Source organism: Mugil cephalus, chromosome 8 (assembly GCF_022458985.1).
Source record: "Mugil cephalus isolate CIBA_MC_2020 chromosome 8, CIBA_Mcephalus_1.1, whole genome shotgun sequence".
NCBI classification, from domain to species: domain Eukaryota; kingdom Metazoa; phylum Chordata; class Actinopteri; order Mugiliformes; family Mugilidae; genus Mugil; species Mugil cephalus.
In genome coordinates this window covers 18,870,550-18,897,841 of record NC_061777.1, presented here as the reverse complement: position 1 = coordinate 18,897,841, position 27,292 = coordinate 18,870,550, and the positions used below count along the sequence as shown (strand labels likewise).

At 42.2% G+C, this 27,292-nt stretch overlaps 2 protein-coding genes across 2 annotated transcripts; one reads left to right on the top strand and one right to left on the bottom strand.

Annotated features, from left to right (window-relative positions):
- Window positions 1-412: 412 nt before the first annotated feature.
- dpysl2a (dihydropyrimidinase like 2a) lies at window positions 413-9,080 on the top strand. Its single transcript, XM_047592394.1, has 14 exons — window positions 413-740; window positions 3,174-3,262; window positions 3,380-3,564; window positions 3,680-3,844; window positions 4,602-4,663; window positions 4,802-4,882; window positions 4,969-5,037; window positions 5,114-5,234; window positions 5,314-5,470; window positions 5,621-5,762; window positions 5,879-6,049; window positions 6,589-6,768; window positions 6,873-7,080; window positions 7,168-9,080. The coding sequence occupies exons 1-14, from the start codon at window positions 699-701 to the stop codon at window positions 7,257-7,259; spliced, it is 1,764 nt and encodes a 587-aa protein (XP_047448350.1). The 5' UTR covers window positions 413-698; the 3' UTR covers window positions 7,260-9,080.
- Window positions 9,081-11,451: 2,371 nt separating this feature from the next.
- Window positions 11,452-23,123, bottom strand: adra1aa (adrenoceptor alpha 1Aa). The gene is made up of 3 exons (XM_047591024.1): window positions 22,955-23,123; window positions 17,142-18,669; window positions 11,452-12,621 (listed from the first exon to the last, which is right to left on the bottom strand). Exons 2-3 carry the CDS (start codon window positions 18,037-18,039, stop codon window positions 12,068-12,070), a joined length of 1,452 nt encoding a protein of 483 aa, XP_047446980.1. The 5' UTR covers window positions 18,040-18,669; window positions 22,955-23,123; the 3' UTR covers window positions 11,452-12,067.
- Window positions 23,124-27,292: the final 4,169 nt, after the last annotated feature.

Genomic DNA, 27,292 nt, shown 5'->3' with positions numbered 1-27,292 from the left:
ATGCCAGACTTCAATTCATCCAGTTTAAAGTCATTCATCACCTTCTCTAAGACCAGATTGAATAGATTAGTTCCTACTGTATCTCCCGCAAGGATAGGATATTAAGGATATTAAAGAGTGGCATTTCAGGCAGAAAGGTTTGATCCATGCCAAAGAAAATAAATATAAGTGCAAGATATTTCACACGATGTGGACCCAGAGCTTAATTGTTAGACTGTTTACTATGTAACAGCATACATTCATCAATGGATGGTTTAGGCTTATAGTAAATACGTTAAGCAATGTAATTCATTTATTCCATAAGAACCTGTTGAACTCGGCCCCATGTTCCCCGTAACCCATTTCCCCCAAACTGATTTTTTTTTCCACATCAAATGAGAAACATGGATCTGTGGATGAGCAGGGCGGGGCAGTGCGCATGCGCGATTCCTCTTCGTGGCCCTTCTCATCTTGGTGCTCGTCTGGTCTTCAGAGACCTTTTCTAGCAGTAAATTCAAACGTTGCACTTTAAGGCAAATATTTCCCCCCTTGGGTTTGGATCATTGCTGCGCTGCAGTGCGTGAGCTTCGCTTGCTGTCGACAGAAATCGCTGCTTCAACGAGAAGAGCATCCGCTCATCCTTTCATTGACAGCCGAGCTTGTCCAGTCTAGCTAGCTAGCGTTAGCCAGGAGGCAGAGGGGGGCACTGTGTCTTCAAAATGTCCGGTTACCAAGGAAAGAAGAACATCCCACGAATTACAGTGAGTATTGTTTCCTGGTATTTGCACATATATCCCGCAGTGGTGGTGTTTTTGAATGTGCTCCGGGGCTCAGGATTAGACCAAAAGCTAGCATAGCTAGGTCGGGTCCATTCATTTAAGTAGGAGCTCGAGTTCAGCTGCACACAATGACAACCAGGGATGAACAATGACAACCAGCCATGAACAAACCAGGGATGAACAGTGACAACCAGCCCAGAACAAACCAGAGATGAACAATGACAGATTGGGATGAACAAACCAGGGATGAACAGTGACAACCAGAGATGAACAATGACAACCACCCTGCGGGTTTGCAGCATGCTCTTTTGATTTCTCCTCATTTTGGAAATTAATGTAAATAAATTAATTCTCTGTAATGTTCATGTTCAGAATAAGTCTTTGCTCCTTCAGCTGCCATTGCTGGCTCCATGTCAGCAGCATCCTCAGCATGCAGGGTGGAGTTAACAGGTTTATGAACACTTCACTTTCATCCTTGTATGCTCTGACATCTGCAGTTTCTACCCCCTTCAGATGTCTCTATCTGTGTTGTTTCTGTCCCATTCGATCAAATGCATTGGAATCTGTCTTTTGTAAATGTTGATTTGATGCTATTACTGCTTTATGGTGCAGCTTATCACGTGGGAAGCTCAGTATTAAGGGACTACAGAAGCTCAAAAGAAGTAAAACCTCTCGTGTAAAGTAGGTCACGGGAGAGCACCCATCCAAACTCTGTGCTTTCATCATGTAGCTGCTATAAGGCAGAGTGCCGCAGCATATAGGCAGCAGCTGCATTCGGTTTCGTCGTTTCCTCGCACCAGACAGCCAGTCTTGTTATTTAGGTGGTGGTCAGGTCTCACAGAGGTCAAGCCACAGCTCTGACATCCCAGACACAACGTCCAGACAACAGTAACTCTACCGCAGGCAGCAGCCCCAGGCATTCAGACACACACACACACACACACACACAGACACCACCTATTAGTCTGGAATGAAGCAGATAGTTTCACCCTGCAGAGCTTTGAACTAAAAGATAAATCTACTGGAAAAAAAACAGTGGCTGAAATTGTCACAAATCACGCTGTACGTTGTGTACAGTGCCCATAATAAAATGTTCCACTTTTATAAAATGAATCATGGTCAAAGTAATTGAACTTTTTTGACAATAATTAAAAAAAATATCGATAGTGAAAACAGATTTCTACAAAGAAATGTAAATTAAAAAAAATATATAATGGGAAAATTAGTGCTTGCATACGTATATAACAACTTTTGGGTTGGGTTTCAATAGATGCACCTTTAGACAAAACCACACTGTTGAGTGTTTGTGGATAAGGCTCGCACATCTGGATGCATGCCCAGGCGACTGAATGGTTTCTAGGCACTGTACAGGTTGTGTTCATAGTATCACAATGAAGGAAACATCTTCACCTTTGTACAGTCACAGGAGCAATCTGTTAATTGATTATCCCGTCAATTAAAGCCAGTTAAAACTGCTGCAGCTGTTGTGGTTTGTCATTGTTTGTTTTTATTGTTGAATTCATTCGGCTCCTTAACGGTTTAATTTAACTGCAGCTGATATTTTTCCTGGATATTTAAGAAGAAAAATATTCATGAAAAAACTGGCTTCCAACCTAAAACCAGATCATTTCTTTTTAATGCACTGTAATTCAAAAGACCTTTGTAAGACAATACCAGCAAAAACTGAACATCATTGCTATCATGATCGCATTATTTCTTGGGATACTTTAGCTAGATCTGCTTAATGTACTGGCAAACAAGTGTAGCTCTTTGGATGTAACAGTTCCTACTTCCATTTATAGTAAAACCTTCTTGGCGCTTTACTGGTACTTTCAGATACGACTCAGTTCAGTTTTATGACTGTAGCTCAGAGGATCAATCAGAAGGATTAATATTTACAGTGGGGATCTTCAAACGTTATATTCATTTATATTCTGATGTATTCCTTAAGGACACACTATCTAGGTACATTTTTGCGCAGTGAAAGTTATTTTTGAGCTACAAGACAACCAAATTACACAGATTTTCTCGACCACTCACGAGAAAGCAATGGTCTAGGAGATCTGTCAGTTAAATACAGAGCGTTTCCCACTGTGAGGTTGGCAGCAAACCACCTCGGCCTTCATTAGCTCTCTTTGCTGTCCTCAGAGAGCCTGGAAAGCCTGTAGCAGAAGTAGGCCAGCCTCTTCTTTCATCTCATTCAGGTGGATTTAATTGTGCTACTCCAGAGCTCCTACTTGAGGGTTTTGATCAGGAGCTGCCCCCTTCAAATGTTGTGTGCCTTAGATGTAAATAAACCACGTAGAATAATCCAGGATGCACTGAATGAATCACTGAAATGCTCATTGTGCTTTTGCTGTGCTCGGCATAAGATGATTTTGAGGGAGATGTAAAATGTTTTTTTCCTTGTTTCAGAGCGACCGTCTCCTCATCAAAGGAGCAAAGATAGTGAACGATGATCAGTCATTCTTGGCTGATATCTACATGGAGGATGGAGTCATCAAGTAAGTGAATCAGTGACTGCTGGATGCCACACACTCCTTGATTCTTGGAGTCTTGAGTTTCTCAGATTTATCAGGTTTCCTTCATCTATGTTTTTTCTTTTTACTTGTCTTCTTCAGGCAAATAGGAGACAACCTCATCGTTCCTGGGGGAGTTAAGATCATCGAGGCTCATGGACGAATGGTGATGCCTGGCGGTATCGACGTGCACACCCGATTCCAGATGCCCGACCGAGGAATGGTGGCAGCGGATGACTTCTACCAGGGCACCCGGGCGGCCCTCGCCGGGGGGACAACCATGATCAGTATGTTTTGCTAGATTTCCTCATCCTTCTAAAATGCACAGTTAAAATTTTACATTTTCCTTTTTGCAGCGTGTCTCTGTGTGTGCAATCCAACCTGTTTGTTTGTGTTATATAGTCGACCATGTGGTGCCGGAGCCTGGCGTAAGCCTGGTCGCTGCTTTCAAGCAGTGGAGAGAGTGGGCTGACAGCAAGTCGTGCTGTGACTATTCTCTGCACGTGGACATCACCGAGTGGAACAAAGGCACCCAGGAGGAGATGGAGATGCTTGTGAAGGATCATGGTATGTAGGTGGAACCGTCAGCTCACGCTACTGCATGCAGTGTAAAGTCTCTGACTTACCTGCAATTTATGCTTCTGCGTTATTTGACGCAGAGGCTCCCGTGTTAACCCAGAGCCTCGCTCCGTAGCTGACGGGCACCTCACCAGAAATGTAACCACGCGCTGCAGCGACGCAGAGCGCAAGAGCTTCGATTGGTCCGCTTGGTAGCAGCATGTTTCCGCTTTAGTTTTTCCGGCTGCTTCTCCATCTCCGCGATTTTCGAAATTAATTGTTTTGGATCAATAAAGAGTTGGTCAGGTTACCTGAGGAGGTTTAGAGATACAAACATTTGTATGACTCGTGTTTGGCGAAACTTCGGACAAAGATTTAGCCGCCGTCGTTGAAAGTGACGCAGGAAGTAGAAACAAAAATTAACCCAACTGGCGAAAAAGACACCGCGCCGTCTAGTGTTTTGGTGGAGTTGTTACAGAATGGGACGGACAGACAAGCGCACAGATATAAATGTCTCACACCTGCGGACGGTCCGTGCATAGATAGTACTATAAATTAGGCTTTACTCGCCACTTTCTCTGGGCAAATTTAAAAATCAACACACTTAAACTGAGTGAGAAAACTATAACTAAACTGTACCTTAATATTTCTGCTTTGTAATTTTTATCCTTTTGATTTTACTTTTCTCCTTCGCTCTGGGTTTTCCCTCTTTTGCTCTCTTTATTCCACCTTTGGCTGTTTTCTCTCATAAGTTTTCTATCTTCAGGTATCAACTCTTTCCTGGTGTATTTGGCTTATAAGGATGTTTTCCAACTTTCTGACTATCAGGTATGCTTGGCTTGCTGTCAGTGTTGGTGGGATCTGTGCTGAGTCGTCTGTCACAGCATGTGTTTTCTAGGCTTTTAAATGTCTTTGCCGTGGACGGCCAGGCCTCCGAGCTGACCAGGGTGCATCATGTTGTTGCAGATCTACGAGGTGTTCAGTGTCATCAGGGACCTCGGAGCCATTGCCCAGGTGCACGCTGAGAATGGAGACATCATCGCAGAGGTGAGAGCACCGCTCAGAAATTCATTCACGCCTCAGCTGTAAGCACTTATTTGTGCAGTTATAATGTCAAATTGTGGCTGTTTTAGGAGCAGAGACGTATTCTGGAGTTGGGAATCACTGGCCCTGAAGGTCACGTGCTGAGTCGTCCAGAGGAGGTAAGACTGATAACAAGCTGTTTACAGTGAAAAGACACAAGAAGGGTCTGTGTCTGATCTCTGTGTGTGTCTTTAGGTGGAGGCGGAGGCAGTCAACCGCTCTATCACCATAGCAAATCAGACCAACTGTCCTCTCTACATCACCAAGGTGATGAGCAAGAGTGCTGCTGATGTCATTGCTCTCGCTCGAAAAAGGGGTAAGAAGATATTCTTTTCATCTGCCAGTACTCTGGCTACTTAAACTCTGCTCTGACACCGCCCTGTCTATTCACGTAGGCGCTGTGGTTTACGGAGAGCCCATATCTGCCAGCTTGGGAACAGATGGTACCCATTACTGGAGCAAGAACTGGGCCAAGGCGGCAGCCTTTGTCACCTCGCCACCTCTCAGTCCTGATCCCACCACCCCTGACTACCTCAACTCTCTGTTGTCATGGTAGGTGCTCGGTGGCAGGGCCTAAAGATAGCTGGAACACAGTGACACAACGTGCCACTTTCTGTGCGCTGCATTTGATTTTTTTTCCTCATTATGAACCTGCACTGTGCAGAGGTGGGTGACATTCACATTCATGCTCTTCTCATCCAGTGGCGACTTGCAGGTGACCGGCAGCGCTCACTGCACGTTCCACACTGCTCAGCGTGCAGTAGGCAAAGATAACTTCACCATGATTCCAGAGGGCACCAACGGCACCGAGGAGAGGATGTCCCTAATCTGGGACAAGTGCGTGGTGAGTTTTTAGCGACCCACTTTCGCACGTGTTACAGATAAAAAAAAAAACATGAAGTCCTCTACATCAAAGTAAGCTGTAAACCTTTGTGATTTGCTGCTGTCTCGTCCAAAAAGGTGACTGGCAAGATGGATGAGAACCAGTTTGTGGCTGTGACCAGCACAAACGCAGCAAAGACCTTCAACCTGTACCCCCGCAAAGGCCGCATCGCTGTGGGCTCCGACGCCGACCTCGTGCTGTGGGACCCGGATGTCCATAAGATCATCTCGGCTAAGAGCCACAACCTGGTCAGATGGAGTCTTGACCCTTTTTTATACGTGTCTGAGGCATCTTGAGACCTAATTCTTTAGACTGTATCTGATAATAACTTTTCATACACATAACAAGTGAGAAGGGGAGGATTTATGAGGGTTAGATGCTTTGCTTTGGATGTAGAGGGGATTCTCACCAATGACTCTACCGCCTAACTCTGCTCCTTTAACCAACAAACCTGGAGTTTATTAACAACTATAGAGGTTTGCTCCCTAGCGCCATAAACTGAGCCAAAGTCCTCACCACCATGCTGTCGCATTTTGCCTCATGTTGCTCAATTACTTCCTATTCTCAATAAAGGCACAAGAGGTCCAAGAAGTAGCCAGTTATGATAATAATCCACTGCTCCAGATTTTAAAAATATTTAATGTAAGTGACAGCGACTATGTGTTCCAACATGATATCCAGGCCATAAATCTGTTTGCCTCCTCATATTTATCCGTGGGTATAAACCCCTGTTATCCACCAAAATCATGTAAGTGATGGATAACATTGATTATCTATCCTCCCCGAGGCTGTGGAGTATAACATCTTCGAGGGCACAGAAGTGCGGGGAGGACCTCTGGTAGTGATCAGCCAGGGCAAGATTGTGTTGGAAGATGGCACCCTTCACGCCATAGAGGGCTGCGGGCGCTACATCAGTCGTAAACCCTTCCCAGACCAAGTGTACAAGAGGATAAAGGCTCGGAGCAGGGTGAGTTCTGACTGAGCCGCGCTTCCAGTTATCAAGAAACATATTCTTGTAATACAGGAAGGTGGCGAACTACGCAGATAAGATAAATTGGCCTGAATGTTTAGCTCACAGAGCTGCGAGGAGTCCCCAGGGGCCTGTATGATGGGCCGGTGTGTGAGAATGTGACTCCCAAGGCGGTGTCCACAGTGTCCTCGGTGAAGACTTCCCCTGCCAAGCAGCAGCAGCAGCAGCAGCAGCAGCAACAGCAGCAACAGCAGCAGTTTACTCACCAGCCAGTGCGCAACCTCCATCAGTCTGGCTTCAGCCTCTCTGGTGAGTGAAAGCTCAACTTTCCATCCTGGTGGGTGTTCATCTTTAACACAGTTTTACATTGACACAAATTGCATTTGCGTCCTGTAGGTGCTCAGGTCGACGACAACGTTCCCCGCCGCACCACTCAACGCATCGTAGCTCCGCCCGGTGGAAAGGCCAACATCACCAGCCTCGGCTAGTCCCTTTTTCTCAGCTGAGTCGGGGCGCAGGGGCAGCACGGGACCAGAGGCCACTCACAACCAGTGTCACATCGCACCTCTTATGTCATCACCTCTGACTCCGCCCCTGCCCCCCCCCCCCCCCCCATTCCACCTCTTAACACACCGTCACCGTGTCACCTCGTGCAAAAAAAAATGAGAAAGCACTATTCCATTTTGTTTCATCTTCCCTTCCACATTCCAGCCTCGAGGAAGGATAAAGTGAATTGAAGCAGCTTTTTCACTGCTTTTGCGCCCAGTTTGATTATTGATGAAATTCATTCGTTTACATTTGTTTACATTGTTTTTATGTATAATTTGTGCTGTTTTGTCAGCGTCTTGGCTCAGAAAGTTGACAGAAAACATGATCTGAAGAGTAGTCGGTTTAATGAGCGGGCATTTTAAAGATGACTTGTTTTTCTGTTCATTTCTCTTTTTTTAGTGGTTGTTTAAGATGAACCAAAAATTCAGTTGAGAGTAAAATATCAACTGCTCATTATATAACACTGTTAAACTGATCTGTTCGGGTAAAATTAATGTAGATTATCTCAAAATACTATGAAAGACTTTTGCCTCTCCTAACATTTTTATTTTATTTTACGTTGGCAGTATTATGTTTTTGTTAAGGCTTTGATTGAACTATTCACCTATGTCTTCCTTTTGTGTTATAGTTGCACTTTTATTTTTTAAAAAAATGTTTTATGTTAAGTAATTTTTGTATTTTGTTGGTTGGACCGCACTTAAAGAAGAAAAAAAAGGTGTCATAGGGTTAAACCACTACTTTTAACCTGGCCCTGAATCTAGAAGAATAGCTGGGTCGTTAACATTTTGTCATTGTTTCCTTCATTTCATCATTGTGTTGTTTTTTTCTCCTCTTCACATTTGTTGAAAGGTTGTCAGGGCAACAAGCTTCCAATAATCAGACTGGTGTATATTGTATATCTACAAAGAAGACGCTCGTTGGGAGGTTTGCTGACGACCTCTCTGCGCCTGGTGCTATATGACCTTTGCTGTATATGTGCAGACGACGTCCAAACAGCAGTCACGTCAGCTTTCTAATATCAGCCGCCAGGGTGGAGCCACCATTTACCCAGAATTTGTTTTGCACCTGTAACAATCCAAATGTACGTGAGCTTGCAAACGTTTATTTTATTTTATTTTATTATTTGTATTGGATGTGTCTGTGTGTTTTAGGATATGTGTTGAATTGAACTACTTGCCTGCCTGTTCTGTAAGATATTGATAGCACACTGTATCTATGAAGGCTCTTTGAAGAAGTGAAACGAGGATCTCTGAGACCTGACGAAAACTGCTTCTGTTCGTATATGAAATCCCACACAGTGCGCTGATGATGTGTCCACTGTTCTCGGTGTTAGTGTTGTGAATGAATTACCGGATATATCGTTTTCCCTCACGCCTCCATCTGCACAATGCTGTCAACAACAGATTCACTCGAGGTATTAACTGTGTTCAGCAAACCACCACAGGTTGTCAGTCTGTGCAGCTGCACTGTAAAACACTGGATTATCTCTTCCTCATTGCCTTGTCAAGTGTAGGTTTTGTATGCCGAGCTATAACGTGAAGTGATTTACATTCGGGGAACTTTTCTTGGTTATCGAGTTGTGATGTTGAGCACTGTTGTTTGCCCTCTTCCACCTAGTGTGATGATCTTGATCATGTATGTTTTGTAGGATACCAGAGTTTTTTTGGGGGGAGGGGGGCAGGGTGGGAGGGGCCATCGGCCCTGTCAGCATTTGACCTTATCTGTGTTGACTTCAGTGGATTAAAATAATAAAAATGAAACCTACGGTTTTGACTTTCTTTCTTCACTTATGAATAATTACGTAGAATTTTAATAAATAACTTTATCCCATAGTTTCCTGATGCTATCTGAGAAAGTTTTGTTTTGTTTATAAACAGCTGTTAATTATGCATGAATCATATCTGATTCATTGTCACGGGAAAACAGATAAGAGATCGTTTAAACCTAAGTAGATGTTTGTTTATGACTGGAAACCTTATTTCACATCAATAGATCATGTTCTAGTGGACAAGTTGGACGCGGTCGTAAATTCAGCTGCTTTCCAATGATTAAAAGTCGTGGCGGTACATTTATACAAAATACAAACATCGTTTAAATGTTTTCTATTTGCTATTATGCCTGTTCTGTCATTTATCTGCTTACTGAAGCTGCTAATTTCTTTGGAGATTAAATTTTACACACAAAACCTTTCACAATATGATGCATTGTTGCCATGACAATTGAACAGACATTAAACACTGATGAGCAATGAGGAAGGAAACTACCTGCGCACAAATGACTCACTATTGTATAACCAAAACTAACGGTAGACTCACAAAGTCTCTCTTGGTCTGACCACAGAAAGCTGATTTTCAAACCTAAATCTGAACTTCATGTCCAATGCAACGTGGACATAACACATTCCAAGATCACTATAAAGAAGTTACAATTTAAAATTAACAGTATTCAAAATATAAGATTTTCTTTTTGAATGACGACAACTTTGAAACTTGTGTCAAACGTTTCATTGTTTCTGTTACTGTGAATCCTCCACATCCGATGTCTTAGTCCTTCCAATCAGCCTGGATCATTTATTAAAACTAAAATGTTTGCGCGTCTAATTCATATAATGACACACAACTGTTTTGTTGCTCATCCTGCAGAGAGGCAGCGAGACACTAGGTGGAGGCATCGAGTCGTGGCGCTCGGTCTCGGCTCCGTTTTCTGATGTTCTGAGACACTTCACCCACGGGGAAGCTTCCGTCAAAATGAACCGAACGAGACAACGGCTACGTCTCACTGAACACCCCACATCAACAAAAGTTCTGTGATTAGTCGGAGTGAAGCCCCCCGGCTGTTTGACAGTTGTCCAATTAGGACTTAGCAAGATGAGAGCACTGATTAAACCGGAGAGGGGGAATCCTCTAATGTCAACATCTTCAACACACTGATGAGAGCTTTGGAGAGGAAAAAAAAAAAAAAAAAACATCAGGAGGAGTTAACTGAGCTAAAGCCTCTTGGGAAAGTGTGCAAACATGAGTCATCACTCGCCAAGCTTTCAATCCGGAGGAACACAGACACCGCTATAATAAGACCACTATCCCTCCCAGAACTGATCTGTCATGACCACAGTATCGTCCACATCAGTAGAGACTGTGAGAATTCAATTTAATCCTCGACTGCATCAGTGTCTGCCGTCATTTGTCATCAAAAGAGGCTACACTTATTATTTCACCGTGAACGCATGACATTAAGCAGCTGCATGGAAACAAGGAGTTCTGATGAAGCGCGGGAGGTGTGCTCTTGCTCCACTCAATATCTGACTCAGTAGTGATGCTGAAGGTCTGGTTATGGTATTAATTTGGATGTCAATATGTATCTTTATAAAGCATTGCACATAGGCATTTGTTGGTTGAGATTTTGTTCATAATCCCACCAGTTTCTATCAAGAGAGATAATAGAGGGATGAATCAGGTCATCTGCACCATCTGCAATTTAGAGCTGGAGCTGGCAGCTCTTCTCCTAATGGCACCTGGGCAGAGACGGTGTGATTTACAGGTTCACAGACATGCCAGTCAACGACAGCACAGACATGCATTTTCACTTCACTGTCAGGTTTCCACACTGCGGGAAACCTGTCAACTCCACCTCTGCCGCTGAACTTGGCGGGGAGGGAGAAGGAGATGGGACTAACGACGCCCGCTGCATCTCTTCCTCCTCACACTCACAGAGGGAGTACATCTTGGTGCTACAGAGGGAGTAGCCAGCGGGGAAATAAATCAATACCACTGGCAGAGGTTGGTCCTCTTGCCCTTCGATGCCTCAGCATAAACAGAGCCACTTTGCAGTCTTGAACTCACACTCTATTAAACAGCACACACACTGAAGGCCAAGCTGGAGTTGCAGCGTTCCCCGCGTGGATGGCGACCAAAGAAGGAACACAAGGAGCACAGCCCGAGAGAAGAATGTCTGAGACTGTGTGTGACTTATCGTGACATCCTCTAAATCTGGTGGATTTTAAGAGGCTTGGGGGCCGGTCAGGATTGAGGCCAGCAACCACAAGGTCAGTTAAAATTCCACAGAAGTATATTAAGACATCCATCTGGCACTGCTAGGAGGGACAAGAAATTGTGGGAATAGATTAACTACAAGTTTTGATGGGTTATATATTTAATGAATCAACCCAAAAAAGGAAACATAACAAATAAATAATAACAAAAATCCCAAAACGTCTCAATGAATCCCTTGTTAGGAATATGTCATACAAATTTATTGTATGTGACACAGTGGTACGCAATGTTCCTTTTTTTTTCTTTTCTTTTTTTTTGTACCGTGTACAGAGGAGTAAGCGTTTCCACAATAGGAACAGAATTAGGCAAATTTTGGAGACAACAAGTGCACCACTCACCAGCATTTTTGAAATGGTTGGTAAAATCATGCTATATATTAAATGTTCCCATTTACACTTGTACACATACAACTGCTCTTCTGTTATAAAACATGTAAACATCTTGGAATCGTTTGGTCCATGTTAGAGGAGGGGTTCAGGATGTCATTTCCACATTTTTTACGGACACTGTCTTCTAATAGAGGTAAAATAGAGAGGGGTGAGGTTTTCTTGTACCCAGAGTGACACCAAAGCAGAGATGTTTCAAATTTACATTTTAAAGCTGCCATTCTTTTAATTCTTTCTTTGCGAAAAGAAAATATACCCTCATTTGTGACCTTGAAAGAGGAGTTCTATCTACTGGACGAAGGATTACAGTGGTTATACAGGCTCTCCTTTTTCCGACAGGGACAGTTGATGGATTTTAATGGTGGGAAGGTTTCCGACAGGAGGTGGCTGAGCGCAGTTTGACTCATGTGGGGGAGTCCCTTCGCTGAGAATGCAGCAGCAGGTCTGCTGGAAGCTTTTATTGCACAGTTTAGCCATTTTAGCTGTACTTGTTTCTGCTGGTCCAGACTCGCCCGTGGGGCCCCCAGAAAAGACCTTCCACTCCCTGCTGTCCCTGGAGGAAGGAGTTCTGGACAGGGCCATGGAGGAGGAGGGGCTGAGTCGAGAGGGGGCCCCCCTGCTGTCGAGGCCCAGAGTGAGGGGCTGGCCGTGGCCTTGTGTTTGACCCTGACCTGCACTCAGATGGTGGTGGTGGGGTCTGGGAGTTGTTCTCAGACAGTGAACTCCCAGTAAACTCTGGAAAGCTTTCTTGAACTCCTGGTTGGAGCATGGGTAGATGATGGGGTTGATGCAGCTGTTGAAGTAACCGAGCCAGAAGGTGATTTTGAAGACAGTGTCTGAAGGTCTGTATGCAGGAAAAATGGAACCTGGGATGAGATATGAAGAGATACATTTCAGTGGAAGAAAAGACAAAAAAAACATCACATAAGCTTTGCAGTCATGCTAGCTGTTCTGTGGATCTGTAATCAGACACAACAGCGATGCAATTTATGCTAATATTAGCATGCTAGCATGCTCCCAACTACGATGCTTCACAATCTACTCTGTTAGCGTAGTAAGTTGCATTTAACACATGGCAGCCTACAGTCTAGGCCAGGGGTCTTCAACGTTTTTCAGCCCAAGAACCCCCAAACTGATTAAGTAGGGACCCTTATACGTCTTCTATATTAAACTCGGGCTAGTGCTATTTTTAAATAGACATTATTATTATCATTTTGCATTAAATATTAAGCTATTAAAGTCTTTCTAAGGCTAAGTCTAAAATGTTCATTTCTATATTCAAACATGTGCAACAGCAGGGTGCTGTGCAATTGACACATAAAGAAAATAATTAACAGATTCAAGTTTTAACTTTAGACTTAGCTAAGTGTTGTAGTGACAGTGAATCACCAAGACATTTTGGCCTCAGTAGTAGGCTGATGGGAGCAACTGGTCTGTTAGCTTCTCTTTTGGTAATACTGCAGCATGCCTCTAGGATTTCACCTGGGGGTGTATTTAAAGAAATTTAAATTTGTGGGGGAAAACTTAAAAGAAAAAAGAAAAATGTCTAATCAGTCAAAGATATTGTTGAAGACCTGCAGTTTAGGCTCTTAAATCTGGACCTGGAGATGGCGCTTGGATTTTTAATGGTCCTTTGAGGATGTTGCAAATTTCACTGCACTATTTTACATTTTGCTGGCGCCATAGGAAAAGTTAGGGGAACACAATTGATATTAGCATTCAACTCCTGAGTGATGAATGTGTCAGACTGTGCATAGATTTGTATATAATTGTTTGTACGAGTCTGTCAAGTAGACACAAAGCTATTTCAGAGGAGGAAGAAATGTAGACAGTGACTTGCTGGGGACATGAAAAATCTGAATCCTCTAAGTCACCTGGATTCGTCTTTCATAATTTGTGAAGGTCATTGGTAACAGTTATTGATATTTCAGTCTGGACTGACCAACATTTCCCTGAGCCATAGCGTTAGTGTGATTTAGATCAAATATTCAGAGCCTCGGTTACTTGTTCCAGTGTCCGTTCCACCAGAGGTTGTTTTTATGTGAAATAAATATATGATCCGCAACAGCTAGGAGAGTCGTATCATTGCACACGTTTCATTCCTGATGGCTTTATCTCCTAAATATAAGCTCCTTAGCTGCAATTGAGGTGAAGGATTTTAACACAATTACTGTTTTAAATTGTGCTGCTTTGTGCTGATTAGAGGATGCGCTCATGGCAGAGAATGCGAGCGGGACCTTTAATGAAGAAGCAAACGTAACGGCTTAACAGTCACATTATATGCAGCCCTGTTTGTCACCGTAAATGTGGGTGACACGTCACATATTCAGTGGCTGCCAGTGAGACATTAAAATAATTAAATGGCTGAGTTCTTGTGGGACAGCAATATATCTGTCTATCTATCATCTATTTTCAGGGGTAGAAGGGAAGAAGCTATCTTGTGAAATGCTTTATTGGGCAAGCTGTTGCAGACGGTTAAACGTGGGCTTTGGAAAAATGAGATCGTGATGTAGGGATGGAAAGAAAGAAGAGGCGTTGAGAGTTAGAGAGCAAATTATTTTGCGCCTGGTTGTACAGCTCATACATTTTGCCACCAGCTGTGCCAAAAAAAGAGCAATTCTATTATTGCCGGTACCCCCGATAGATTCATTCTTTGAGTAAAAATAGGAAGGCGTTGCATCTGTTGGAAAAGCGTATTGCTGCCTGAGCACAATGAAGCATTAGTTCCTCTATAACTCCAGTTTTTGTTGTTACCTTTAGTTAAACCACAACATATTTTGGAAGACTATTGTCTTATTTGCACAACCAAAAAGTGTGTATTTTTTCGGGGTAAGTAGGAAGAATGTATGAGGGCGAAGCATAGATAGTACATTATTAAAATTCACTTCTTTGCTATTTACAGCTTTGGGCCACATTGCCTTACACTGACCTTATGCAGTTTTATGTGTCCTAAAAACAAACAGAGTATTGCATATTAGTATGCATCTGGATTTGTGTGCATGGATGTTAATATGTATGTTAATGTCACATTCTCAATACTCTTTCGGCTCCGTCTCATGACTCTTCCTTGCTAATGTAACTCTCTCTTTAGCAACCAGACGATTCCCCTATTTTTTATAAGACTAAACATCTGATAAATAACAAATAAAACAAATAAAAACACGGAGATTGAACCACATCCAGGAAGCTGCAGGTTATGAAGCACCTGATGCTAAAGAACTTAGCGGAGCTACGGGGAATTTAAGAGTGACTGTTATTGCAACACCCTTTGTTCCACTGTTCATTTAAAAAATATAATTTGTATTACTTGAAAGTCCACATTAAAAAGGCTAGCTGTGGATACAAACAGCTACTATTTGAAAAAAAAGCCCAGTGTGCTCTTATTGGTCAGCTCCAGTGGTCTGAGCAGACGCCGCCAAAAAATGCTCGAGCCAACATTTAAAACCAGCAGTAAATCTGCTGAATGAGACATATGGAGAAGGGACAAAGGAGGGACATAAAAAAGGACAAAGAATTGAATTGTATGGAAATCGTATACACCCCCAATTGCAGGAGGAGTCATTAATATTTTTAAATAGTTTTTTGGGCAATTAAAAAAACTCTAATATACCAATAATAATGCCTACATAATTACTTATTTATCAGATTTGGGGTGATGTATAGTGAAAGACATAAGCAATCAACTCCAACTTGGAGTTCAGCCACTGGATCAACAAATCTTCTGCCATGATGTTATGTTGATGACAATGATATGACAAAGAGCCAGAGTTCAGGTCGGTGAACAGGGAGCATCATATGCACGTCCTTGTTAAACTATCAATGGCAGATTTTCTGTCTTTTATAGCCACTGAGAAGTATATCTGAAATATCAAAACGGAAACAAATACAGGAATAAAGTCATTTTTTAAGTAAACTACTACTCTCTGTTACCAAAAATGTTTACTCCAACAAACCAAATCGGCTAGTCGGGGGTTACCAGGCAAAATGTCAAAACTAGACTGCTGCCCGATGATTCACAGCTAAATCTATCATTGCCCACAGACTTATGTGCCAGTGGTATGCACAGCGATGCCAGTATTAGTAAGAGAGCACTGGTAAGTTGAGGCTTTTCATTTCCCAGTCTCAGCCAAACGGTAGCTATATTTACAAGCATGAGAGCATAGAATAAATAAATACCCCGCGAGAACCGTGAGGCCCGTGCCACATCTCATATCTATTTGGTTGTGTTTCCTTCTCACACTATTGACAACAGCACATATAGTTCAAACTGAGTTGGCAAGTCATGCGATTATTTCCCGTCAAGCTTGTCTTAATCAAGCTGGGTGCTCTTGAGGGGAACGTCAAATAAGGTTTGACACCAACATGATGACTTTATCTGTCATTGAAGCGCTGGCATTGTGATGAAGTGAGTCACAAAGACTAGGGAGTGAGGGTGCAGGAGCGGCGAAATGGCTTGACACCTCCATCAAAGGTCCGCATTTGCAATAGATGATGGTCTGAAATACTCTGCTTTTGTTTACAGACAAAAAAGCACTGGAGGATGACCGCGATCGGAAAGATTTATAGCGACTATTTATAGAGCGTCTACCTGGCTGAGTCAAAGAATTTGCTACGCTGTTCAATAGGCCACGAGGCTTGTCTGAATGCTGCAACCTTCATTGTGCTCCCACCAAGGAGCAATTCAATTAACGTCATCTATTATATTCACCCGCACTTAGAAACCTTGGGGGAGAATAAATCAATTAATAAATACGCTAAAGAGCTCTCTAAAAGTGGTCTGACTCATTTGGAAGTGTAGGCAATCAAATATATGAGCCTGTTTATAATTTGTGAAATCGTATTAATTAAAGAGTTAGAAAGCACGTCATTGACTGTGATCTTTAAAGGGATAATGACGTTTGGCGAAATGCTAATTTTCTAAGAATTAGATGATGATGCTGGGGTCAGTAGACTGTAAGACAGACTTGTGACTCTGTGTAAAGGCAACAAAACCAGCATACCTTTATTTCTAAAGGACTCTAAGAGGTTACTGTGACCACACAAAGAAACAATCCAAGGCATAACATAAGTATTTAAAACACAACCTGTAATACTTTGTGAGCTTTGTCAAGATATGCTAACACTCGACAAGCTATGCACGGATATTTACCTGACAGACAGTGAGAGCGGTTTTATTTCCCTCATTTAGCTTATTATATATATTATGAAATATTTCTTTAACATTGAATCATGTAAACGTGTGGTACATAGGCTGATCTCATTCAATTACACAACACCAAGTTGACATGATTTACAATTGTCGCTGTGCCTTGTCAAATGGTACAGCGGTTTTGAACACACATCGAGCAAGTCGGACAATAAGGAGTAAGATGATGAACATACTCACCAATGGGTAGCACCAGAAAAAATGGCAGCCAGCACAACACAAAACAGCCAACCACAATGCCCAGAGTCTTGGCGGCCTTCTTCTCACGTGAGAACTTGAGCAGTCGCAGTGCGAAATGCGTGCGGTTGCGCAGAGCCTCATCTTCCGACACAGTTGTGTTGCCTCTGTGTATCCTGAGTGTCACTTGCTCTGACTTTGACTTCTCTGTCTTGTGGCCCTCTTTCAGGCCCAGGCTCTCCCTGTGAGCTACCACATAAACCCGACAGTACATGGCCAGTATGATGGCCAGGGGGAGATAGAAGGAGCCCACAGCAGAGAAGATTGCATAGCCCGGCTCCTCTGTGATCTTGCAGATTGTGTCGTCCTCCGGTGCCGGCTCTTTCCAACCGAACAAAGGTCCAATAGATATGATGATAGAGAGCACCCACAGCAGCATCACAGCCAACAGGGCCCTACGTTTTGTCATGATAGCGGGGTAACGCAGGGGATAACTGACTCCAATGTAGCGATCCACGGAAATCACACACAGGCTCATGATGGAGGCCGTGCAGCAGAGCACATCCACAGCTGCCCAAATATTACAAAAGACCCGTCCAAACACCCAACGATCCAGTATCTCAAAAATGGCAGAGAAAGGTAGCACGGTGGAGCTCAGCAGCAAATCTGCCACCGCCAGATTAACTATGAAATAATGTGTGACAGTTCGCAGGTGTCGATGGCAGACCACTGACAGAATTACCAGGATGTTTCCCACTATTCCAAACATGATAAAGACACCAAGCACCAGACCCAAAACTATAGCTTTGACCACGTTGAGCTCTGGGACTAAAACCTGGCTGCAGTTTGAGCAGTTCTGTGTCGGAGGAGCTGGGGTCATATTGTCCAGGACGGGAACCATCAGTTCCAAAACCTTAGCTGATACTGAACACTGTCCTGTCCTGCAAAGGTGGAATGAAACACGCACACCTATTTAAGTTCACCAAAGGGGAAAAAAAGGACATCGGGGCATTCTCATAAAAGCCATTAGAGTAATGATCATATTAAGTCTGTCTTGTCAAAACATAATTTGAAAGATGAAGCCTCTTGCAAATGAGCCATTACGTTGGCAACGCATCAAGGAAAATAAAATGACAAGATGCATGCAGAAGCACTGAGAGAGAAGCATAATATATGCAGACAAAACCTATTGAGCTGAAATCAGGCGGTCTATCTTGAAAATGTTACTGATGTTAAACGGATTGTTATTGCACAGCTGGTCCGAAGCGCTGTTAGAAATGCGTTGCAGATAGGATGGCCTGATGGATGTGGATAATCTAACAGGACTTTACAAGTTCTCTGCAGCAAAAGCTGTATCTCGCGCCCAAAATTCAAGCCTGTCGTCTTCGAAAACACTGTAATGATGAACCACTTGTCCGGGCAAAGTGCTAGGTGAGCAGCAGTCAGCATCCAGGCTGTTCCTGTTGCACGCAGGGGCATATTCGGCTTCAGCTTCAGCACAGCAACAGCAGACAATGACAGTATCCAGGTCCTTTGAAAAGAGACAGAGAAGAATTGTCACATCCATCTCTTATAGTAAAACACAAAAGCAGTCATCCTTGTTTTGCCTATTGTTTTGTTGTTGCATTGTTTTTCCTTCCCATATTTCCGCAGCTTAGCTCTAGATTGTGGTTGAGAGACAATGTCGGAGCCTCAGTTGCTGTCAGATCAATGCAACCGCCGTCTCATCTTGATTATCGACTGGCCGCAACGTGAGGTTTAAGAATAAAGCAACTTTTATCAAGACTGAACAGATGCCTGTTTCACTGAATGGTCCGGGAAACGTCTCACTGTTAAAAGTCAGGACGGCCTTGAGCCAACCCAGAATAGCTAACTGTGTCAACAGTGCACCTGTCTCAATCAGGGGACTTAATGTATGTTTCATCACCTTTTGTGGTGCTAATATGATATTCAAGTGACCCACAGTACACCAAGATAAGTCTGACCTTGCTGTTAATCCCCCCTCTAAATAAATCGATATCACGCTTCTAAACAGACAGAGGTCAAAACAATACTCATTGTGATGGTTCCACCGATTGATGTGTGCTTATTCAAAGGTTGTTATCACCAGCCTTTAGCCCAGAATAGCTTTAAAGGAACACAGTAGTGTAGTAGAAAATATGCATAGCCCCTTTCAAGTTAGATACGAAGATCAATATCCCTCTCAAGTGATCTTATGATAGAGTTGTGTTTGCCGTGTTCATGAATCAAAACGAACGCGCGTCTCTTGCGATATTCACAGCCTTTATGGGAGTTAATTTTGTTCAAGTGGGTGTTAAATTAATATATTGCAATTGAATCATTTTAATTCGTTTTCTTCTCAGTTTTATAATATATCTGGGGCGTTATCGGTTATCCTTTCATTTTGCCATTGCATTTCCTACATTAAGTCACATGGTTATTAGCTTGCTAAGCTGTTAGCCCTGGTGGCTTCTAGACATTGCATATAGACAACAATTGCCTAGCACCGTTAACCTGACTCATGGCCGTTGTTACCAACGAAGCATTTTGGGTACGCAATGTTGCGACCATGAATTCCATTTGAAGGCAGCTTATACGGTATATCAAGTAGAGTCAGACGGATTTTAAGTTGCACGGCTCAGGAAAAACAAACTCTGTTTCTCCTGCTCTTCTTTTCTCTCTATCTTCTCTGTTTCAAACCGGCTGGACTTCGGCAGATGGGTCCCTCCATATGAGCTGGGTTCTGCTCAAGGTTTCTTCCTGTTAAAAGGGAGTTTTTCTTTGCCACCGTCGCCCTCAGGCTTGCTCTGGAGGTTGCAGGCTGGTTTTTGTGAAGCGTCTTGAGACGATTTGTATTGATATTGGCGCTATATAAATAAAACTGAATTGAACTGAATAGAAGAAGCTTGTAACTCACAAAATCATGCATTTCTTTTGTTTGTATAGAAATTAAAGAAAGGTTTGGTGGCTGATCTTCTTTACTTCTGAACAGAGACAGATGTTTGCCCTGGATTCAGTATTTATGCTGACATAAATTAACTGCCTGTTGGCTTTTTATCTCCAGAGCTAGTCAACCTTTTTAGTTCATATTAATCAAATAAGATACTCCATGTTAAACATAGAGCTTAAATGTGTTTCTAAACCAATCCTGTTAATAGGCTTGGCTAGGTTGTGTTCCCATCTGGTCAGTTAAGCTAAATGCCTGATAGCTCCGTAATTAACATGAGCATGTGTGTGCATGGTATCAATCCGCTATCTCTCATAAAAACGTTTTTCTTTTTTTTTCCCAACCTCTAACTTTTAATAATCACGAATCAATTGGACTTTTTTTTTCTCTTTTCTTCTTCTTCTTTTTTTCTGCCACTGCGGCTTTGTATTTATATGAAACGATTCAAAAGAGAACATTAGTAGTAGTTAAAGCAGTTGTTGTAATGCAATTTTTAAATTTCTACTTGTGTCATTGCACACTGATTGTCCAGCTGTGCTGAGTTTTTGCCCGAATCGCTCACTCTGACTTTGATGCATTGAATTAATTTCATTTTGAATGTTCGGTCTTTTTCAAGTTGAAAACAATGTCTTAGTGTCACAGGAACTGCTCCGCTTAGACAGATGGGAAATTAATCTTGTCTGCGCAGATTAAATATATGTAGATTAGATGCGACTAGTGAGAGTGGCCATGTTGAGACTTTTTGGGATTTTGTTAAGCTGCTTTATTTGAAACAAAATTAAAAGTTCATTCAGGTTTCCCTCTTTTATATGGACAGTTTCTTATCTATCTATCTATCTATCTATCTATCTATCTATCTATCTATCTATCTATCTATCTATCTATCTATCTATCTATCTATCTATCTATCTATCTATCTGTCTGTCTGTCTGTCTGTCTGTTTATGTTCTGTTTGCCCCAGCTTTCACAGCGATGCTTGGGTCAAACACGTTTCACACAAAGACAGCCTGTGCAATGCAGCACTGAAGGTGGAGGCATTATGCAGTCCCCTCTAGTCCTTAGCCCCCTCCTCACCACACTATTAACCACTGGCTGACCTTTTCTTCCACAAACCTCTGCTCCACACTGCATGTTCACATGTTCAGCATGTTCCACTGACTTTTATGTCTCAGGTTAGCTACAGTGCTGCTGGCACCGCATGCGGCAAAGGCTGGATTCATCAGCCTTCGCAACACAGCACCTGAGCTTCTCCCACCCACTCAAGCAGAGGGAGGAGGTGGTTAATAACGCCCGTAAGGTAATTATGAAAGTGAGAGTTACATGTTTATCCACAGGAGAAATGCAGGAGCTCATTACACCGTCGTTATTCTGCACTGTTGAATGGATTATGTTACCTTGACTTAACTATCGGTGCTGCATTAAAACTGTGCGGGTGTATTAAAGTGGAGACAATGTGCTTGATGGATTTACTGTAAAATAAGTTCACTTCAATTCAGTAGTGATTTAATCTTGTTCGTCGAGCAGGAAAATACAGGCGTTTCAGATCAGTGTCGTGTTACTGGGTTTAAGCTCATATCACTACCAGTAATAAGGTGTAGATATGACATTTGTGGCAGCTCGGTGACTTTATTACATTACATTAGAAGATGAAGGGATTGAAGTGGTTACCATTCATTGTGTTTGTACATATATTTCTTTAATTTTTGTCAGTATGACTGGATGCATTTGCAGTGAGCAAATCTAATTTAATCCATTCATCCAGTTTATACACTAATTACATTGGGCTTCAGTTAAAATACCTGTTGATTTCACTAAACTGCAGAGCCTAAGGTGTATGAGATTTCATTTAAAATTGTTCTCTTGTAGGTTTGGTGCTTTTCCAGCTCTGATCTGTTTAATATTCACACAGAGCAACACGCATCTTTAATGGGGTTGCCAAGGGAAAACGCAGGCGTAGTTTCAGGCAGTGTGACCCCAAACCAGAGAGCATCTCTACACCGAAGTATCTGGAAGTTAAGTGCCTTGCTCAAGGGCACCGTAGCTTCTCTGTTAAGATGTTGGAAGTCCTTCATGTTTCGAGTATCTCTACGGCGGGATGATCTACAAATATAGCCTCGGTGTTCTTGGCCGTTTTCCAGGCACACACACAACAATGTGTTGAAGTGGCTGATGTGCAGCTGCTGCTGAGGGTTGGACCGGAATCCACAATAATGTTGAGGACAGCCCGAGACATGCAGACAGTCTGCAGTTATTTTAATTGGTCAGGAGTAAACAGCCATTCTGGCTCAGATGTAATCTCAACCGCTTCGCTTGTGTGCGGAGCAATTCCCCTCTTTATAAGATGGAGACACTGTCCAGGACCATCAGACATAAAGTGACATCCACCTTAATAAAATGACAGATGCAGGGGCTGGTACAGTCACTAGAGACGTCATTACTCAGCCCTCTAAGACTTCTATCCAAAAAAAAAAAGGAAAAAAAAAATAGAAATTCAAGGCTTGGTTTCTAATTGTCTAAGAATTAAATAATAATAATAATAACAAATATAACATAAAACTCAACTAATAACAGATCAGAGCAACCAAGCGTTAATATTTCAGACACGTATCTGAAAAGATCCTGGATGGATATTCGGACTACTTTACAAATTTGCCTGCAGCTTAAAGTTGATTAAAAAACACAAACCAAACAATGATTAGATCCGACTGCATTTCATCATCGAAACAATTAAATTTGTTCAGCGACTGACGACAACAAATAAAGAAACGAACCAACTGATTAAGAAGTGATGAGCGTTACATACAAATAAAATAAAATCAACACACAATGCTGCAATTAAATGCTCGAAATAGAAATTTCCGGGACTCACCCATAACTTTCACATCCCGTCTCCTCCGCTGACCAGAGCCTATTTGGCTGTGAACGCTGAATGTGTGGCTGGAGCGGGCGCTGAGGAGAAGTGCGCTCATCGTGGAGAGCCCTCGCGTCAGCCGGCACAAACGCCCGGGCTTCAGGTGCTCCAGGTCTCTTCAGATGATCATGAGTGCCAAATCACTCACGGCTTTCTCCCCCCACGGTATTACACCCTTCAACTCCCCCCACCCCTCACCCATCCAACCACTCACATCACCTCACTCCCGCTCAGCATCACTCCCTGTGCGTCATCGCGACCAGTCACTGTCTTACCGTACGACTTTTCATTCAGAAATGTTTCATTAACGAGACACTCACCTTGCCAACTGTCAGGCAGTCTGCGAGCGAATACAATGAGAGGCGATGCAAAATATATGTTGCACTGTTTTTGTTCAGTCGTAGGTGGTACCTTTCTTCCTCAGTCGATCCAGTCTATTCATGTATGAACTCAGTCTGACTAAACATTCTCCAACATTGTCAACTCATTTGGATTTTGTTCCTGTCCCCTACTAGTAATTTATTTTGCTCCAACACTGGTATTATGCTTTATCTGTCTTAAATCTAATAATCTACTAATAACTTAAAATTGATGATTCTGTCCCATAACCGTTTTAGTTGCAATGTTTCACGGGCTGAAACACAGCGTATAGCTTATATATATATATATATATATATATATATATATATATATATATATATATATATATATATATATATATATATATATATATATGGTAAACATTGGTCTGCTTTATTTTACAACTGACTAATCCCAGTTGACTCACATAATAATAAAAACGCTTTCTCCAACATTTTAAATGCTTTGCCTTGATGGAAGTCACTTCCTGTAAAAGTAAAGGTCATCGCTGCAGCTGGAATCACTCAAGCATCTTTGAAGAAATTAAGCATTGAGAACAAAAAAAATGACTTCATTATTCTCCAACATTTTTTTTTTCATGAGTGGCTTTTCATTTATTTAACAATCAATATCACAGAATTTAAGCCTTCCCTGACCATCATGTAGTGTATGATATAAAGAGATATCCATTTTGTGGTTTGGTTACACACTATTTGTTGGCTAAGCCTTAAGTTTATCTCCCCATTAGCAAAAAAAAAAAAAAAAAAAAAAAATTAAAAATGAAACGGTAAAGTGGTCCTGATGGGCTATTTAAAAGTCATTAAGAATGTCAGTATTTATTGTAGGTGACACAAATTCAGTAGCAGTAAAACTCTGTAATTATTAAATAGGTTATTTATTTACAGTGTTGGTAATTTCTTGAACTCCCTCACCCCTCTGTCTTATTTTCTACCTGCTTTCCCCTTTCATAGTATGCAGCTGCATTTGGACTGATACCCCCCTGCAAAATTAATTAGCCTGCATTTGCTGCAAGTTGTAATGGAAACATGTTTAATTTATCAACAGAGCTATAACCCAGTGGACTTCTGTATGTGTATCGCATTAAATGGGTACTGGGGAACAGAGTAAAGGACAAACTGACATAAACGGCATAAACATATTGTATTGTATAAGACTCTCCTGCCTCCTGTCTGTTGCACAACTCGGTCAATACTCATCTGTTAATGTCTAAGGCAAAAAAGCCAATTGTAATTTATATAGCATTGCAATTTCAAGAGGAACACTATTATTCAACACCCATTCTTGTACTTTGGTGTTCTTTTTTTCCAATTAAGTTATGATGGAGAGACATAACAGAAACAGGCACGCAATCACGCCCACAAGCACACATGAATAAGCACAGGACATTGATTTTTGGGGGGTTGATTCTTTTCCCACTGTGGACAAATCCTCGGTTAAGCCAGTTGGAGTGTTCTTTGTTTTTTCAGGCTTTATCCAGATACCAAGGATTTACATGGGGCTTGCTTACAGTGAGAGATGCTGAGCCTGTCTGTGAAGAAAACATTTGAGCGTTTAAAGTATAGCCTCTGTGATGAGTCAATGATGAGACTTTCATAATACCGCACTGGTGTTTTTCTTTTTTATCCATTTTTACCTGCTGATATATCCTGGGGACAAATCCACCTCGTCATGTTAAGAGCAAAATCACAAGCCCACGTCCGTCTAAACTCTCTAAATGTATGCTCATGTTAGCAAAAGGCTAACATAGATTGACCTGTTTTGTGTGTGTGCAATAAATTGAACAATGTTAACGCCAATTTAAGTCGCCTTATTGCACATTCATGACTGCCTGGCACTGACACAGACAAGCCGATTTCTAATAAGTGTAAGTATTATGTCATGTATTAAAAAAACACACCGTACTTAAAAACTGAGAAGCAATGCTCATATGTTTCTTCACTGTTTGCTGATTTCTATTTATTTGCATCTTGTTAGGGTCTATCGTGCTATCTGTTGGAAAAGTAATTACCTGTCTGAGTCGCCCATGCAGAGAGGTGGGCTGCTGGGTTTGAAAGATACTGAAATCAATATCTCTGCACCGGAAGAAATGTTTCCGTCACGGAGGCAACAAACCTGAGCCGAGCATACACACTAATGTTGGCATTTACAGTGGCATTCCCCTTAATTGCATATCAAGAGATTCCCTCTCTTCTGGTTCTGGCTTTGACAAAAAATATAACACAGATTTCAATCATCAGAGCAGCCAAATGCACATGGCTCACATTATACTGCAGTTTTTCATTTCACTGGCATATTAAAGACGGAAACCTAATTTTGCGGTGATATTCTCGAAAACCGCCGAGCCACTGTGGTTGTTATTTTATAGGCTGAAGGAGAAAACTGAGCTGACATTTTTAAATAAAGGTGTACACTGCAACAGTCAGCTGTCCGCCCACACACAGGCTAACCTGAGGCTCACACCTGAAATGCAGATTAAGGAGGGGAGGGGGAAAAAAAAGAACTACTTGAGTCGTGAGAAGTCGAGAGAAATCGAAGAAGTCATTTGTGTCTTGCTGCAACCGTCCTGCATGACATACGCTACCTGCAATGCTGGGAGCAAAGCGTCGCTCATCACATTGTGATTATGTCTGGCATAAATTTTGCATGAGCTCCTAGTGTTCTGTTCAGAGTGACAATTCTCTGTGATCCAATCAAAGTCGACAGATCCTTTTGTATTTAATTGTCCACCATCACTTACATGAATGTGACATTGTTATGAACTCACAGCAGGCAACGTCAGTCAGTGTTTTTGTTCACTGGAGCGACACCGCAGTCATTAAAAAGTGATTTTACTACATTAGTGTTATGATTAGGCTGATGAAGTATGGCTGAAAGATTTCTAAATTATGCTTTCATTTTGCTCGTCTCACACAACGAATAACAAAACACTAAGCAAAGACTTAAAAGTTTGCAGCTACCAGTTCTTGAACAGTGAACTTTAGGGTAAACGGTAATACGCTCAAAACTAGCAAGGCTAAAGCAAGCACTGTTTAGTAGATTTACCATCTCTTTATCAAAGTTTTGTGTGTTAGCATGCCTTAACTACACTATTGGATTATAGATGAGGGGATAACCAGCATAGGAACATCAGAGTTGCATCTTTGCCTTTTGCAGACAATGTTGACTTCACCAGACCGTGATGTTCCACAAGTAACTATAGAATGGAGCAAGAGGTGGAAAGGTTGCCGTGGTGGTTGCAGTAAAATGCAGGTCCCGTATTGAACTGTCAGTGGGAAGAGGGAGCTGAGTCATTAGGCAAAGTTTTCTCTCACGAACTTTGTGGTAGTGACTTAAAGGATGGCACCGCGGACACGAGGAAATTAAACGAGATTCCTTTGTAGGGTGGCTGGGGGCCGAAGTATGGACAGAATGAGGTAACAGGAATTGAGCTGCTGCTCTTTCACGTCCAAAGGGGCCAGTTATGGCGGTTCGGGCATCTGATGAGGATGCTGGGCACGGCCAGCTGGGAGGAGACCGCGGGTTAGACACTGAATTAACTGGAAGAGTTTCATGTTTTTACTGGCCTGGGAACTCTCTGAAATCCCTCCGAGGAATGTCTGGAATTCCTTGTACCAAATTTCATGTTGATCACTCAGTGTTTCCGTAAAAGAAAACTTGATGTGCCAGCCGATTTAGAAATTAGAGATATCAGTGGGATTTGTGGGATGTGAACCATGGTTTATAAGGTAATCATTCTAAAATGATTTCAGTCTGAGGGGACACCCAGGTAGACATGCCATCCTGAGCTGTGTTACAATAGGCGTTGTTATATTCTCAGCATTTGAGTACATTTACAAAGCACAAAACCACAAATAAGCTCAATCATCTACTCACCCACAAATAATTATATCAAGACTCACTATCTTATTTTAAATC